This window comes from Amia ocellicauda, chromosome 4 (genome assembly GCF_036373705.1).
Source record: "Amia ocellicauda isolate fAmiCal2 chromosome 4, fAmiCal2.hap1, whole genome shotgun sequence".
NCBI lineage: Eukaryota > Metazoa > Chordata > Actinopteri > Amiiformes > Amiidae > Amia > Amia ocellicauda.
In genome coordinates this window covers 866,598-884,355 of record NC_089853.1, presented here as the reverse complement: position 1 = coordinate 884,355, position 17,758 = coordinate 866,598, and the positions used below count along the sequence as shown (strand labels likewise).

Sequence of the window (17,758 nt, the reverse complement as noted above, 5' to 3'; positions counted from 1 at the left end):
ATTCAAGACAGAAAACAGGAGACACTTCTTCACACAGAGAGGCGTCACAATCTGGAACAAACTCCCCAGTGATGTGGTTTAAGCTGAAAATTTGGGAACATTTAAAAATAGACTGGATATTATCCTTGGATCACTCCAAATTAACATGATGGGGAGAATGTCCTCCTCTCATTTGTAAACTTTCTTATGTTCTTATGTTCTAAATCATGAGGCATTCCGGATCACATAGTCAAGGGGATAAGACCAAATGAGAGGCTGACACTAGTGAATAAAATGTTTGGAATGTTTTGCATTTCTTTATCAATATTAATATTTGTTTAATGTTAGTTGATCTGTTCAGTTATATACTATAGCACATACTATAGAATCACATTTAACCCCAATTACCAAAAAAGGAGTTTCATCACACTTCTACAAACTGAATTGGGCTGGAGATGAAACAACGTGTAATCGTAACACATGAAACCAGTCACAGCACGAACCCGGGTCACTTTCACATTTCCACGAGTTGCATTGCACTGGAGCTATGCCAAATCTGATATGAAATCTGATCAAAAGATAGCGGGATGTTTGCTGTTACTCAATAAAGGGGCTACCTTGAAGTGTGTGTGCTGGAGGACCCACCCAACTATTAAGCTGTTAAACAGGACTGGGCTAGCCTATATAAAGAGGTTGAGTACGCAGGCTGGCCACGATCGCTGGAAGAGACCCAACAGTGACCTGTGCAGCTCCCTCACCTGAGTAAGATGGGGAGGAACGCAGTGCAGATCTTCATTTTGTGTGTTGCTATCACCTGCACTCTGGGAACCCAATTGAAAAAAGGTGAAATATTTATTTAGTTGTTACTATCTCAGTATTTCAGAATCTATCTCCAAACTCTTGAGGAACTCTTGCACCTCTCCATGAGTTTTGGTTACTTGCAAGAAGCTCAGTAAAGCTTTGTCTTCAGATTAAAAAAACTCCAGTTGAAAAGCCACTGTAAATAGAGATGCGTTTGGTTGGTTTTGACAGTAATAAACGTTATCACTCGACAATCTTGGTGCTGGTTGAGATTGTCCTTACATTTCCATCTCCTCTTTACCTTTGCGACTTCCAATAATAGTTCTTAATTATCTTCTGCGCTACTGACAGGGCGCCCTGTCAACCACGTCCAGAAAATATGCAGCACCTGGGGTAACAAGCACTTCAAGACTTTCGATGGCGACGTGTTCCAGTTCCCGGGAATGTGTGACTACAACCTGGCCTCTGACTGCCACGAGTCCTACCTGGAGTTCTCGGTGCACTTACGTCGTGTGGAGATTGGTGGCCACCCCACCATCAACGAAGTGGTGATCAGAATCAAGGACGTGGACATCATGCTCAGCAAAACCCATGTGACGGTGAACGATGTTGCGTGAGTAGTAATCCATCAGTATGAATGGTTGAAACTTGGCCAGAGTTTTCCCCTTTACAGTAGCAATCCAATGTATCTTTGACTGGTGCTTGCGAAATCTAATATGCTAGAATATGTATTTGTGTGTGTTGGGGGGGAGTGGATTTCCACTTTAATTTGTTCTATGGAGCCACCTGAACCACACCCAGATCGCCAAGCCTGCTGAATGTAAACGGGTCTCTAGTTCTACACAGCACTGTCTCTTGTCCAGTCTACACACGGACAGGGGAAACTAACTGGGTGTGATTCTAACTCTCAGTGTCCAGGCGCCTTACTATGGATCGGGGGTGCAGCTGGAGAGGAATGTGGACTACACCAAGCTCTATGCTAAACTGGGGCTAGCGCTCACATGGAACGGAGACGATGCCATCATGGTAAGGAAACCATTCTCTGAAGTGATGGAATTAATATCAATTACTGTTGACCATCAGGATGTGAAGCCTGCTGAACTCTAACTGGGCCCATCTCTCTCCCAGCTGGAACTGGACTCCAAATACATGAACCGCACTTGTGGTCTGTGTGGAGATTACAATGGCATCCCAGTCTACAATGAGTTCATTTCTGATGGTGAGTTTGTCTGCTTTTAGTTTAACAGTATTGCCTTTTTAGATGCATTTAAAGAAATAACCTTAGAAAAACAAATCAGTCTTGCCTTACAGCTGATAAATGAGTCGCATGCTGTTACTGTGAGACCTGGTGTAAAATGTAGAACTGTTCATCAATACTAGACTAACAAAGGGTGAAGTGGGATTTGACATTCATTCATTTTCCTACTACAATTAATTCAGAATACCTAGATTTGATGCAGGAGCTTCTCCCCTTGTGATTGTCAAATTACTTAAACATGCAAACCCCTCCTACAGTGTAATCCTAATCAACATGCACCAACCCTCCTCCCTCTGCCCCTTTCCTTATCAGGTGACACCCTAAACCCCATTCAGTTTGGCAACCTGCAGAAGATCCAACTGCCCAATGACATCTGTGAGGACCCCTATGAGCAGGAGCCCAGCGCTGACTGTGCCCAGCATGTGAGTGCTCTGTGCAAAGCTCTGCTGGCTCCTCTGCAGCAGCGTTTCACAGCCCTGTAAAATCAAGGGGCCCACAAACCACTCCTGCCCACCCACCTGCACACCCACCTCTCCCCATCTATAAACTTGCACATCAAACTCCACTTTCAGTGGGAAATCTCAGCTTGCCTTTATGCGCACACTCAGTGGATTCTGGTAGAAACATTATTGATAAAATAAAGGAATAAACATAGAATGTTGCTTTTCTTGTGGGTGACTCTCTCATGTCCGAGAAGTGTGGCCACCTGAACCTGCCTGATGGCCCAACAACGTGCCCGCCAATGGTACATGCCGTTGTACAGAGCACGTCTCTGTCTGTAGCCTCTCACTCTGTGTGTCTCTCCCCTCAGCAAGAGGCCTGTGAGCAGCTGCTGATGGCTCCTGCCTGGAGTGAGTGCACTGCCCTGTTGGACCCCCAGCCCTATGTGCAGGCCTGCATGCAGGACATGTGCAGCTGTGGAAAGACTCTGGATGACTTCTGTGTGTGCAGCACGCTGTCTGAGTTCTCCCGCCAGTGCTCCCATGCCGGCGGCACGCCGCCCAACTGGCGAAGCAGCACCTTCTGCGGTGAGACAAGCCTCCTGTCTGGGGTGGGGGGGTTGAGTCCTGTTAGGGAGGGTCTGGAAGTGTCTGTTCCCAACTGCCTGCTGATATACTTTCATATTTCACTTTAATCTTTGTTTTTCCTGAATCTCTCCCTCTTGCTCAGTCTATAGCTAGTGTCTATTCAAACAGATGTTAAACAGATCTACGACACAATTATGTCCATAATTGAAAGCCACAGTTTGCTGAAATCTCACTGCTATCACAGGCCTTTAGTCTGTCCTTTCTATTTGTTGATGAGCTGACCTGCACTGTGTTGTATGGATCCATGACTGTCTGTTTAATCTGCAGCCAAGCACTGCCCCTTCAACATGGAGTACAAGGAGAGCGGCTCGCCCTGCATGGACACCTGCTCCAACATGGTCACCAGCACACTCTGCGAGGACCACCACATGGACGGCTGCTTCTGCCCCCAAGGTCGGTGCTCCCATCCCTGTCTGCGGCAGACCCTGATTTTGTAATGTGTAATACAATCTTTATTTCATAAGCATGTCAGGATGTGCATGTGCATCCCAAAGCACTTCACAATTCAAACAGACCGCTGCACGTCCGTATTAAAGACCCTGCGGTGGGATCTGTTCCACACCACTGTAAACCGTGAGCAGAAGGCTCATCGGTCGGTCAGATTGTGTCTCTGGTGAACGGAAACCTGCAGTCTGAATATTCAATGTAATTTGACGTGTAGCATCATATTCGTAGCCCTGTCACAGGGTGTGGTCTCACTGAGGAGGGCTGCAGGCGAGACTGTGGCTCAGGTTGCTTGTGCTGGCTGTGTTGCAGGGACGGTGTTTGATGACATCGGGCAGACGGGCTGTATTCCAGTGCAGCAGTGCCAGTGCACCAGACACGGCAAACACTACAGCCCGGGGGAGGCAGTGTCACAGGACTGTGAGGAATGGTAAAGTACCCTCTTTTGACTGCGCATTGCCCGCTATTGCTGTGTAATGGCTCTGGTCAATTGAAGTTTAATGTTATATAGCACCTTTCATGTCAAGATATCCCAAAAGCACTTTCTAGCTTTTTAAAGGTAATCAGCATTAAAATGCATTCCATATGAATCTCAAACCATATAATAGCAGAGAGGGAGCAGTCTATAGGAGGGAGCTGGACACGTGCAGAAAGGGAACAGATCAGTAGGTGCAGGACTTCAGACTGCAGGAGATGGATCTTGCTGTAAAAGAGCAAATACCCCATTGGAAAAACTAGTATATGTGTGTGTGTGTGTGTGTGTGTGTGTGTGTGTGTCCTTGTGTGATCCTGAGCGCTGCTGTGCTGTTGCAGTGTGTGTGTCCCTGTGTGTTTGCGTGTGTGTGTGTGTCCCTGTGTGTGTGTGTGTGTGTACTGTGTGATGCTGAGTGCTGCTGTGCTGTTGCAGTGTGTGCCACTCAGGGAAATGGACCTGCACGAGCCTGCCTTGCCCTGGGAGCTGCTCTGTGGAGGGGGGGTCTCTCGTCTCCACCTACGATGGCAAAGACTTCACCTTCCATGGAGACTGTTACTACATCATCTCCAAGGTAGCCAGCAGTCATTGGCCCGTTAAACCAGATTTAGAATTTAGAATATCAATCCATTTCAATCAATATTTATTTATATAGCACCCTTCGCAGGTAGGCACAGAGCGCTTTACAGACTGGGAAACATACAACAAAGTACAGCAAAATAAACTTCATGAATACAATAAAGTAAAATAAATAAATATAGACCTATAAACAGTTTACATTATCTAAAATAAACTAAGTGAACATTTAAATAAATAAAACATTTAGGCACGGAGGAGAGATTAGTCCTAATGGTTGCCTCCCCTCCAGGCAGTGTATTTTAGGGACCACTAAGTAACCGGCTTCCTGGGATCTCAATGGCTCAATTTAGTGCTTTAAATGTTAGTAAGAGCACTTTAAAGTCTATCCTGTAATGCACGGGCAGCCAGTGAAGAGAAGCCAATACTGGAGTGATGTGTTCATGTTTTTTTGTTTTTGTAAGAATTCTTGCAGCAGCATTTTGGACTGAAGTGCAGAAATAGCTCTGTTTGTGATGCCTGACAGAATGGCATTACAGTAATCCAATCTAGATGTCACAAATGCGTGTATCAGTTTCTCAGTGTCTTGTAACGAGAGGAATTGTCTCAGTCTAGCAATGTTTCTAAGCTGGAGGAATGAAGATCTCGACACATTCTGGATATGTAGTTCAAAGGATAGATTTAGATCACAGATGACACCCAGGTTTGGTGCCATCTCCTTAGGGGAGAAATTAAAGTTGTCATTATTCAGATTCCTCAGTGCATGATGAACAGTTAGATTTCTTGTCATCCATATTTTAATCTCGGACAGACTTAACTTTTATTAGATTGTTAAAGCGAGGGCCCCGAGAGGAAGCAATATATCCAAGCCTATGAAAAATTACTGTTTTAATAGGATAATTATTAATTTTGTTAGTATAAGATTTAATTTCAGGACTATGTACTTTATTGGATGTCCCCAGGCAGGGATAGAATATAAGTTTTATGATACATTTGTTTTAATCCTAAACTGCATTTCTTTGACTGTCCTTCTGAATGTGCTACAGAAGGCAATTCACTTTCTTCTTGTGTCCTCAGGACTGTGTGGGAAACAAGTTCTCTGTTTATGGTGAGCTGGTTCCCTGTGGCTCCCAGGAATACGACACCTGTCTGAAGAGTGTGGTTGTGCAGCTGAACAATGACCACAACAATGTGAGTACAGTGCTGTGGAGTTTGTGTGTGTGTGTATGTGCACACTGATTGCCGAGTGTCACTCTTCTACATTACTGTAAATGTTGGTACTTTGGACTTGGTCTGTGAGTGGATAATGAGATTCAGATTCATGAAGGCACAGCTGCAATTCTGAGTATCGTCCACAATATGTCACCCCCTCAGTGATGCTATTGCTTCTACAGTAGAGAGATTCTTGAGTCCTGTCCCATCACTTGACAGACATTACAGTTTCAATCCCATCCCATCTTCTCCTGTCAGAATTTTTTGCATCCTGTCCCGTGCCAAATATATATATATATATATAAATATTATTCCCGTCCCATCGTGTCCTATATAAACAAAATGTTATGGTTCTAAAAACCTATATAGTGGATTTCAATACCAGCTGTACATATTAATTCCATTACAGAAAATTAAAAGCTACGTTTAGCTATATGTAATCAATCACTTACTCATGTTACAATACACAAAGAAATGACATGTTGTAGCTCCTCATTGATGGAGCTCTTGACATCTTTATACTCTTGATCTGCATGTCCAGAGACTGTCCTGGAGCCACTATACATCACTGATGGGAATATTATTTGTCTGATTATAGCTGGACGAGGTAGTAGAGCATTTATGCCTCTTCAATCAATCAAACAATAACTTTTTATTTGTATAGCACCCTTTGCAGGGAAGCCACGGAACGCTTTACAGGTAAACATACAACAAATGTACAGCAAAAGAAAATCATAAATAAATAAATAAATAAATACAATAAAAATGGACCTTTAACAGTTAAAATTAACTAAAATAAAGTAAACCAATATGAAATAAATCATACAGCATGGAGGGGACAAAATCAAAAACTCCTGTGGATGGCATGTATGAGAAAATAAATCCCTGGGGGTCCACGGCTTAAGGCCCAGGCCTAATGGTTGCCTCCCCTCCAGGTAATATAGTTGTTACAGCAGCAAGGAGATCAGAAAGCTCACGGTGCTGCTGACTGTGGTCTTCCCTCTGGAGGAGGACTCTCGCCAGCCCTTGGGGGTCAGGGGCATCAACAGTCCTTGGGTGGCGATGTCTCGTCAGACCTTGGGGTGTGGGTGCCCTGCTAGCCCTCCATGGCGGGGTGCCTCTGGGGTGGGTTGTGCCTCATCGGACCCCCAGAGGGGGCTATTGCTGGAAGACAAAAATAAATTGTGCTCAGATACTGGTCATGCAATGCAGAACATCTCCAAAAACAATTGTGCATTGCATGTCCATGGCACACCGGCGCCACTATGGGATAGAAAAACAGAGACTCAAAAGATGAGTCTTCGGCCATGATTTAAAGGCTCAGACAGAGGGGGCATCTTTTACATTGGCTGGAAGATTGTTCCACAGTTTCGGGGCCCTATAACTGAATGCTCTACCACCTGCGGATTTCTTGTGTATTTATGGACCACTAAGTAACCGGCTTCCTGGGATCTCAATGGCCGACCTGGAGTGTATTCGACAAGGACATATTTTAAGTCGGGAGGTGCCAGTCCCTAGTGCTTTAATTGCTAATAAGAGAACTTTGAATTTTATGCTGTAGTGCACTGGGAGCCAGTGAAGAGAAGCCAATACTGGAGTGATGTGTTCATGTTTTTTTGTTTTAGTTAGGATTCTTGCAGCAGCATTTTGGACTGAAGTGCAGAAATAGCTCTGTTTGTGCTGCCTGACAGAATGGCATTGCAGTAATCCAATCTAGATGTAACAAATGCGTGTATCAATTTCTCAGTGTCATGTAATGAGAGGAATTGTCTTAGTGAAGTAATGTGTCTGAACTGGAGGAAGGAAGATCTCAACACATCCTGAATGTGTGATTCACAGATGACACCCAGGTTTGGTGAATGATATCACCTAAAGGGAGCATGTACAATGAAAAAAGTATAGATCCGAGGACTGAGCCCTGTGGGACTCCGTACTTAACATCAGTTAAATTGGAGTGGTTTTCATTAATCTGTAATCTGTTTGACAGATATGATTTAAACCAGGATAGAACATTGTGAGACAGGCCAACAAGGTTTTCTAAATGGTGGTCAATTGTGTCAAAAGCCGCACGTAAGTCTAGTAAAATAATAACAGTGTTGTGCCTACGTTGGAGGACAGAAACACGTCATTTAATACTTTTAACAGGGCCATTTCTGTACTGTTAAAGCCATCCATCCCTTTATCAGTTTTACATTTTAAAAGCACAGTTTTGCAAATCTTGCATCCAATGTACTCTGACTGCTTTGCATCCACAAATATCCACATAAATGACTCAAACACTATTTCCCCTGTATTGCTTTATATATCACCTGGTCACTTTTAAGAAATGCAAGCTTTTATAACACATCTATTACCTACACCATTCTTTTCTTTATCTAACTGTTAATTGGTTTAAAACTATGAGATCAAATATTGATTGTCTAGAAGACAAACAGTGTGACCTACAGTATCAGTGTTCAGTCTGTGGGGTTTAATAACTTTTAAGAGCAAAAAAACAAAAAAAACAATCATACTTCCTGTCTGCTGGGAATAGTTCTGTTCCTGTCCATTACCGGAAGCTTATATCCCATTCTTGCTCATCCCAACAGCTTAATTATTTTAATTTTCCAGTCCCACCTGGTCCCGTGAGCTTCACTCCTGTATCATCCCAAACCGCAAAATGTACCAATTTTTCCCATACCATGGGAATCCCATCTTCATGTCACTCTCTATTCTACAGCACATGATAAGGGACCAAAATCCTCTACACTGCAAGAGGCTACAGCACCATCTGCCTTTCTTACCATCAAGTTGATCGATTCTTGTCTTTGACTTGCAGCAAGACCAGAATTTAACGGACGTCTTGTTTTCCCTCTAGGCTTGGGTATTCAAAGCTGATGGGAAAGTTTACCACAACCAGGTCCCAGTCAGCCTTCCATACAGCGCAGGTAGGACAGCTGGTGTTTGCTATAGTGTTTCACAGGACCAGAGCGTCCCTGTGTGCGGTGCTGAGTGCAGGCCTAACTGCATCTCCTTGTTGGGAGACAAGCTGGCTGGGATTTACGTGCTGCTGTTTCTTCTCGCCCTTCAGGGACCCTGCACATCTTCAGGCCGTCCTCCTTCCATGTCATCCTGCAGACCAGCGTGGGGCTGCAGCTGCAGGTCCAGGTGGTCCCCATCATGCAGCTCTACGTGTCCCTGGAGCAGTCCTACAAGAGCAGCACCTGCGGTACGTCAGGCCTGCATGGCCTTTCCCATGGGAGGCTGTGATTAAGGAATGGCAGCTGTGCTAGTGCAGTGACCAGTCTTACCATGGTGACATTAGTCTTATTGGTGTTACTATGCAAGTGATATTTACTGGTATAATTCCTTATGCCTTTAAATGTGTCTAAGCTTCACCTTGCTGTAATATAACCTCACAATCCCATGACAGATTTAGCAGCAGGTGCCACGTGAGGTTTGAACACAGTTGTAACTCAGGTGCTGCAGTTCTGACCAGGACTTCATTGGCCTCGCAGGGTGGGACCCTGTCCAGTTAACAAGCACCCAGTCTTCTGGGCCGCTTTCGTATTTCCGTTGCTACCCATGACTTGGTAGACGTCTCAGACCCCCCCTGTAATGTCTTGTTCTCATCGCAGGTCTGTGTGGTGACTTCAATGACAACCAGAGTGATGACTTCAAGACCCTGCACGGGGTGGTGGAGGGCACTGCTGCCCCTTTCGCCAACTCCTGGAAGGCCCAGTCCAGCTGTGCAGACACTGCTGACCGGCTGAATGACCCCTGTGCCCTCAGTGTGGAGAGAGGTGAGCGACTGGGCAGGGCACTGTGGCATGATGTACAGAGGGGGAGGGGCAGGGTGTGGCTTTACTGCAGTACTGCCTGTATCTACAGTGATTATAATTAATGTGGGGAAAACCTCTTGGCAGAGCAGTAGGTGAATTATTTTTTTTTGGTCCTCACAGAGAAATTTGCTGACTACTGGTGTGCCAAGCTGACTAGCAAGGACAGCGAGTTTGCCAAATGTCATCAAGTGGTCGACCCCAATGACTACTTCAAGGTAAGGGTCGGGTCTGGGAAAACTCCCAGTCTTCCTGTGCACAAGAGCGCTGCTGTGCCAGTTTATCTCACTGCCTCTACTTGCAATTGCAGAAATGCAAATACTCTGGCTGCAACAGCGAGAGGAGCGAGGACTCCCTGTGCGCTGCATTCTCCGCCTACGTGCGCGCTTGCTCCATCAAGGGTGTGACTCTGCAGAAGTGGTGGAGCCCTGTGTGTGGTGAGTGGACAGGCTGGGGTGGGTAGGTGCTGAACATGGGGATAAGCACATGCATAACCAAGGTCTGAGGCAATGGTGGCTGGTGACATGAAAAACACACAGATGGCATAGCTTTATAACAAATTATTTTGAAATAAAACCTTTATTAAAGACATTAAAAAGTAATATTGAGGGCAAGGCCAGTTCGTCTAGAGAGTAGCAGTGTGCAGGATTGGCTCATACATGCCTTTGCAACTGTTGCATCCAATGTACTCTGACTGCTTTGCATCCACAAATATCCACGTAAATGACTCAAACACTGTTTCCCCTGTATTGCAAGCTTTTATAACACATCTATTACCTCCACCATTCTTTTCTATATCTGTACATCCTTGTTCATTCTGGATATTTTGATTCGATGGAGAATGTGTCAGTTCATTCTGTGACAGATCTGATAGGTCAACGTGTGATTTGTATTATGGAAATACAGCTCAGAGGAGGAATGGATATGCTCACCCTGTGGTTCTCTGGTTCTACTCTAAAGGACACCATTGAGGGAACTGTAGATCTATTAGACGTTTTGGAGCATTCTTAACAGACCAGTTCGAAGCCTTTTACATGGGGAGACCTGTAACTAAAGCCTAAAAACAGATGCTCCATTGACTAGAGTTACATCCCTGAAACTAGAACAGGACTGGGTTATGGGGTTTGTTATTGGTGCACAGAACGGTTTCCAGAAAAGTTGATGTAACATTTGAATCTGCCCGAGTGGCTGCACTGATGACCGATCTGTTCCCTGTCTGCCAGATAAGTACACACTGAGCTGCCCTGTGTCCCAGATCTTCACCTATGGGCGCCACAGCTGCCAGCAGAGCTGTCGCTCCCTTGGCTCGAAGCCCCAGAGCTGCTCTCTCGACTTGCTGCCTGTGGACGGCTGCTCCTGCCCCGAAGGCCTGTACCAGGACGACAGTGGCACCTGCCTGCCCATGGCCAGGTGCCCGTGCTACCATGACGGAGACCCAGTCAAGCCTGGGAAACACATCAGTATCCAGGATGAGCACTGGTAGGTCCACCAGCTGTCCTTACTGCACAGGGCAGGAGTATAGCAGCTGGACTTATTATGTGTTGCTGGAAGAAGGCCTAAAACTTCAGATTCACTTCAGCAATTTCACATTGTATACAACATATACAATGTTAATATCTATTTATTACTGCTTACTGGTTTGGCATCTTCCAATTCAAAAGTCACACAACCCATTCAGTTTTTCTGCTTCCTGCAGCGTTTGTACCAATGGAACATTCCACTGCCGGTCCAAAACAGCGACATCCGCATGTGAGTTTATTGCTATCACCACATATCAATTCCTTTGTCTTTCCTTCCCTTGCCTGGCCCTGACCTCACTGTGCTTTGTATTGTAGCCTGCCAGTCTCCCAAAACCTTCTTCAGCTGTGCCACAGCCGAGCCTGGCAGCAAGGGCATGGAGTGTGAGAAGACCTGCCGAAACCTGGCTGGCAGCTGTGTAAGTGCCTCAAATTGCAGAGGTCGGCCACCTGGGTCTGGAGTGCCACAGGCTGTTCTGGATTTTATCCCCAAGTCCTTTAATAAATTGACTGAGTCAGTGATTACATTTAATTGGACCCAAATCACAATTTGTACCATGCATATTAAAAAAACATTGAAATGACTACCAAACCTCCAGTACTGTGGATCTCCAGGACCAAGGTTGCCTAGACCCAACTGTCAACAAATTCAGGATCAAAGATATTTTCAGTGATTACCTAGTAAATGCTTTGCTGATGCACCCAGTTTGGTAGGTTAGATTGGTCCAGTTAATGCAGGTGCTTAATATTTCCAGTTTTCTTCATTTGTATGTCTAGCTGATTTGCTCATGAGTCGTCTCCAGAACTAACTAAACCACCAGTGTTTAGTAAGTAAAGAGGGTTAGTTTGTTTTACATGTTTGACACAAAGATAAGATTTCAGAGCTCATGGTGGTCTGAGCCCTGTTTTTTCATTCAGACATGGGCCTGTTTTAACAATGCTTGTTTAAACTACTTGGCTTTGAAGGAATTCATTTGAAGGAAAGCAAGCGCCTCTGCACATTTTGTTTGTGCAAAGACCATTTACATCCAAGGCCTGTAGAGGGCGCTCTACCCTGGGAGCACTGTGAAGAATCCTTGTCCTTCATCCTGCGCTTTGTGCTCTTGCCCTGCAGTACTCTGTCGGGTGTGTGTCAGGGTGCAAGTGTCCCAATGGGCTGGTCGAAGATGGGAGAGGGCACTGTGTCCACGAAGACCACTGTCCCTGTGTTCACAATGGAGTCTACTTTGCAGCAGGGTCTCGCATAAAGGACAAGTGCAACCTGTGGTAGGTCCTGGAGTTCAAAGCATTTCAAAGGAGTTGTGACCATTTTCACTGTCAGACCTCCTTTTGTTCCTTCTGTCAAAGATTTAGATATGTGTGTATAATTCTCTATATATTAATGGTTTTTAAAGGTTATTGTTACTTTACCGTCCGTTCATTTAACAATGGAAATGCACATTAATATACATAGAGAAAGGTTAAAAGTGTCAGTCTTTGCTCTTTCACTTGTTTGTCATCATGCTTCTCTAGCACCTGCAAGAGGGGCTCATGGGAGTGCACAAAAAAGCAGTGCCCAGGAACCTGTACCATCTATGGTAGTGGCAACTACATCACCTTCGATGAGCGCAGGTTCAGCTTTGATGGGAATTGTGGATATGTGGTAACACAGGTACGTGGATTAGTCACATGCTGACTGCATCTTCAGCATAATCAAACTGGAGTGTGAAATGTCCAGTTGTGCCGGCTGATCATGGCACATGGCTGTCGAAGTAGTCTGGGGACTCTTCCCTGTTTGCGGTTTGGTGGGAGCTTCTTTTAAGTAGTCACATTTAAATGATGTCTCTTCAAATGCTGTCTGAACAAATTGTAAGTAGACCTGTTGTACTGAAATGATCTGCTGATGGGAAGCTGAATTAGATTTTCCTTTATTCTACCTAGCACCCAGATTTCAGCAAATCTGTGAGAAGACCAGTAGATGCTTAAACCACAAGAGCAACCATTAAGAAACTGAATCCCTAGACATGATCATTTGAGAGGAGAGTAACTGCAGTGCATGCTTGTTTTTAAAGGACTTCTGTGGAAACAACACTGGCAGCGGCACCTTCAGCGTGGTCACGGAGAACATTCCCTGCGGGACATTGGGCACGACCTGTTCCAAATCTGTCCGCGTGTACATGGGGGTAAGAAGTAGAGGTTGCCAAAGCCACACTAATTGCAATCAGTTTAACCAACATGGCTTTCACCAGAGCAATTGGATATGTGTTGCTAGTGTCGCAAGCGATGGCATCAGAGCTAGGAGATAGTAGGCCATAGTTAAGCTTTTCATTTAACAAGTGCAGGTCTAAGCGATTTTTGTTAATATTGAGAAGTATTTTCTCAAAGTATAAACCTTACAACCCCCACCTCTCCATACAATGTGAATGTGGGGGGGCACTAACTGTGGTGTGTCCTTTTCCAGAGGATTGAGCTGAAGCTGTCCGATGGCAAGCATGAGGTGGTACAGCATCCTGCTGGGGCGCAGGTGAAATACACAGTCCGGACTGTCGGCATGTACCTGGTCGTGGAGTCCAGCATTGGACTGGTGGTGCTCTGGGACAAGAAGACCACCATCTACATAATTCTCAATCCAGCCTACGAGGTGCGTCCATTCCGTGTCAAAGCACACTGGTCTCTAACTCTGGCTGCTCAGTGTTTGAACTGCAGTGCCCCACTCTAGCTCTACAGACTGCCATGACATCCAGGCAAGCGGTCCAATGTTCGGACTGAGGGTGTGGATATGGGATGCCATGGGGTATCTTCCACTGCAATGAAATCTCAAGACTGTAATTCTTTCCCATGTTTTTTAAAGTAAGCATTCAATTATATTTCTTACAATGCTCCCCTAACCAGACCAGGCTTGGCTGTTCCAGCAGGGTGCGCTCCGGGCTCTCCCTGGCTCTCATGCTGTGAGTCTGTGTGTCCATCTCCTGTAGGGAAGGGTGTGCGGCCTGTGTGGGAATTACGACCACAACGCAAAGAACGACTTCACCACCCAGGGCCAGATCCAGGTGGCCAACCCACTGGAGTTTGGGAACAGCTGGAAGGTGTCGAGCTCCTGTCCCAATCAGATCATCGACCCCAATCCCTGCTTCCTGAGGCCTTTCCGCCATGCCTGGGCCAAGCTGAAGTGCAGTATCATCAAGGGTGACACCTTCAAGCACTGCCACCATGTGGTACGTCTGAGTGGTATACCTCTACTGTAGTCTGCTCTTACACTGACTTCGAGAGGACTGGGACCATTAACCCATAGTGTCTCTCCTTAGTGTCACTTAGTGATATTTGAATTATTATTAATTCTTAGCAAATACTCAGGGGGACAATTGTTATATATCACATTATTTTTAACATATGATGACCCATTTATACAGCTGTTTTTTACTGGAGCAATCTCGGTACAGTACCTTTTTGAAGGGTACAAGAGCATTGTCCTTTATCTGGGATTGAACTCGGGAGTGGAGAACCCTAACCACTACTCCACATTTACCCTTCAAGGGGTAATGGATTAGCTCTTATACGGTGTCAATAGAGAGGTAAACTGAATCAATAAACCTTTTCCTTGTTGCTTATAATTGTTTTTGGAAGTGGGGTCTCAACCTTCTTATTTGGATGCTCTGTAGTCGCCCTGTATCTGAATGGTCAGTCTGAGGCCATTTTTGTTCCCTCCCTGCCTTTGTGTGTGCAGGTGGACCACAATCCGTACTACGACGCCTGTGTGCACGACTCATGCGCATGTGACAGCGGGGGAGACTGCGAGTGTTTCTGTACGGCCGTGGCCTCCTACGCAGCCGCCTGTAATGCACATAGCGTCTGTGTGGCCTGGAGGACGCCCGAGATCTGCCGTGAGTCGAGCTACGCAGAGTTTTGAAGATGCGGAAGTCTAATGGAGTTCTCTGTACTTGTGTCAGTGGTCCAGATGGGTTTTAATAACCTGTAGTATCCCAAAATGGGTTTGGAACTTGGGGCTGGTATAGGTTTTTACTGGGGATAGCTGGTCAAAGGTTCCTCTAGAGGCTGAGGCTTTCACAGCCCACTGTTTAAAGGCATGCAGATTCATTATACAAGGTTAAATACTGTTTATTTAAATTAATCATGAGCCTGATGTACAGGGTCTCCAGCCCTGGGGTGGTACAGCCCAGCTGCTCTCAATTACACTAGTCCTACTCTGAATGTGACCTTTAGCCCCCATGTGGGGTTTCCTGTAAAACCTGATGAATGGGAGGGCGTCTCCAGGACCAGTGCTGGGCACACTACACTACAGCCACTCATTCCATTTCACAGCATTGGCTTTAAAAGGGCGAAGTGTAAAAACTGGCAGCTTTTCTTTTTTTCAGGTCCTCAATTACGTAGGAAATTATAACAAATATTTTTTTGGGTTGAACTTTGCAGTTTCTTGTAACTTTTATTGCCCTTCATCTGGGCTGGGTTCTCTCCTGCAGCCATGTTCTGTGACTTCTACAACCCCCCTGAGGAATGCGAGTGGCACTACAGCCCCTGCCAGCACCCCTGCTACAAGACCTGTGAGAACCCAGAGGGCATCTGCAACAGCACACTGCCAGACCTGGAAGGTGAGAGGGGACACGACTGAGATCCTGCCAAAGGGCACTATGCAGACGGGAATTCATAAATCCCCCAAAACCTACTTTTCTCCCTGCACAAATGAACTAAAGGAAAACACTTGTGTGTATATCCTTCCTTGTCACAGTTTGTACATCATTGTTGGTAAAGTATCCTGACACATGCACAGGATCAGTGAATTCATACTTCAGATCATACCCTTCATTCAATGGTAAAAGTTGATAACAAATCACTGAGTTTTAGATACTGTAAAATTATATATGTTTTGACTTGCAGGCTGCTACCCCAAATGTCCTCCAAACAAACCCATATTCAATGAGCACGACAACACCTGTGTGGCAGAATGTCCATGTGTCATGAACGGGACTGTCTATCCACCTGGAGGGAATGTGTCCACAGACCAGCCCTGCACCACATGGTAAGCCATTCTCAAAGTGTAACGAGCCTTGGGGGAATCCTTCTCAAAGCTTCCCCTCTGAGTGGACAAGTAGATTAGAGATACACAGAGAGAGAAATCAGCCTCCTTAGTGGTTAACGTAATGCTGGAAACAGATTTTAGAAAACCCTTTCAGATTATAAAAACTGTGTGTGTGTGTATATGTGCGTGTGTGTGTATGTACAGTGAGGGAAAAAAGTATTTGATCCCCTGCTGATTTTTTACGTTTGCCCACTGATAAAGAAATGATCAGTCTATAATTTTAATGGTAGGTGTATTTTAACAGTGAGAGACAGAATAAGAACAAAAAAATCCAGAAAAACTCATTTCAAAAAAGTTATAAATTGATTTGCATGTTAATGAGGGAAATAAGTATTTGACCCCTTCGACTTAGTACTTGGTGGCAAAACCCTTGTTGGCAATCACAGAGGTCAGACATTTCTTGTAGTTGGCCACCAGGTTTGCATACATCTCAGGAGGGATTTTGTCCCACTCCTATTTGCAGATCCTCTCCAAGTCATTAAGGTCTCGAGGCTGACGTTGGGCAACTCGAACCTTCAGCTCCCTCCACAGATTTTCTATGGGATTAAGGTCTGGAGACTGGCTAGGCCACTCCAGGACCTTAATTTGCTTCTTCTTGAGCCACTCCTTTGTTGCCTTGGCTGTGTGTTTTGGGTCATTGACATGCTGGAATACCCATCCACGACCCATTTTCAATGCCCTGGCTGAGGGAAGGAGGTTCTCACTCAAGATTTGACGGTACATGGCCCCGTCCATCGTACCTTTGATGCGGTGCAGTTGTCCTGTCCCCTTAGCAGAAAAACACCCCCAAAGCATAATGTTTCCACCTCCATGTTTGACGGTGGGGATGGTATTCTTGGGGTCATTCCTCCTCCTCCAAACACGGCGAGTTGAGTTGATGCCAAAGAGCTCGATTTTGGTCTCATCTGATCACAACACTTTCACCCAGTTCTCCTCTGAATCATTCAGATGTTCATTGGCAAACTTCAGACGGGCCTGTACATGTGCTTTCTTGAGCAGGGGGACCTTGCGGGTGCTGCAGGATTTCATTCCTTCACGGCGTAGTGTGTTACCAATTGTTTTCTTGGTGACTATGGTCCCAGCTGCCTTGAGATCATTAATAAGATCCTCCTGTGTAGTTCTGGGCTGATTCCTCACCGTTCTCATGATCATTGAAACTCCACGAGGTGAGATCTTGCATGGAGCCCCAGACCGAGGGAGACAGTTATTTTGTGTTTCTTCCATTTGCGAATAATTGCACCAACTGTTGTCACCTTCTCACCAAGCTGCTTGCCGATGGTCTTGTAGCCCATTCCAGCCTTGTGTAGGTCTACAATCTTGTCCCTGACATCCTTCGACAGCTCTTTGGTCTTGGCCATGGTGGAGAGTTTGGAATCTGATTGATTGATTGCTTCTGTGGACAGGTGTCTTTTATACAGGTAACGAGCTGAGATTAGGAGCACTCCCTTTAAGAGAGTGCTCCTAATCTCAGCTCGTTACCTGTATAAAAGACACCTGGGAGCCAGAAATCTTGCTGATT

The 17,758-nt window shown here is 45.4% G+C and overlaps 1 protein-coding gene across 1 annotated transcript in view; it reads left to right on the top strand.

Annotated features, from left to right (window-relative positions):
- The first annotated feature begins 685 nt into the window (after positions 1–685).
- Positions 686–17,758, top strand: part of LOC136747521 (mucin-2) — a 29,152-nt gene continuing 12,079 nt past the window's right edge. Inside the window, exons 1-26 of the mRNA XM_066700401.1 lie at positions 686–822; positions 1,132–1,393; positions 1,692–1,806; positions 1,909–1,999; positions 2,351–2,460; positions 2,850–3,066; positions 3,394–3,519; positions 3,883–4,000; positions 4,478–4,616; positions 5,696–5,809; positions 8,688–8,757; positions 8,901–9,038; positions 9,448–9,612; positions 9,772–9,866; positions 9,959–10,085; positions 10,872–11,127; positions 11,345–11,397; positions 11,484–11,584; positions 12,280–12,431; positions 12,678–12,816; positions 13,217–13,327; positions 13,606–13,785; positions 14,120–14,359; positions 14,869–15,025; positions 15,623–15,751; positions 16,038–16,179. Of these exons, the coding sequence (XP_066556498.1) occupies positions 747–822; positions 1,132–1,393; positions 1,692–1,806; positions 1,909–1,999; positions 2,351–2,460; positions 2,850–3,066; positions 3,394–3,519; positions 3,883–4,000; positions 4,478–4,616; positions 5,696–5,809; positions 8,688–8,757; positions 8,901–9,038; positions 9,448–9,612; positions 9,772–9,866; positions 9,959–10,085; positions 10,872–11,127; positions 11,345–11,397; positions 11,484–11,584; positions 12,280–12,431; positions 12,678–12,816; positions 13,217–13,327; positions 13,606–13,785; positions 14,120–14,359; positions 14,869–15,025; positions 15,623–15,751; positions 16,038–16,179 (3,623 nt within the window). The 5' untranslated portion in view covers positions 686–746. The remainder of the gene's footprint in view (positions 823–1,131; positions 1,394–1,691; positions 1,807–1,908; positions 2,000–2,350; positions 2,461–2,849; positions 3,067–3,393; positions 3,520–3,882; positions 4,001–4,477; positions 4,617–5,695; positions 5,810–8,687; positions 8,758–8,900; positions 9,039–9,447; positions 9,613–9,771; positions 9,867–9,958; positions 10,086–10,871; positions 11,128–11,344; positions 11,398–11,483; positions 11,585–12,279; positions 12,432–12,677; positions 12,817–13,216; positions 13,328–13,605; positions 13,786–14,119; positions 14,360–14,868; positions 15,026–15,622; positions 15,752–16,037; positions 16,180–17,758) is intronic.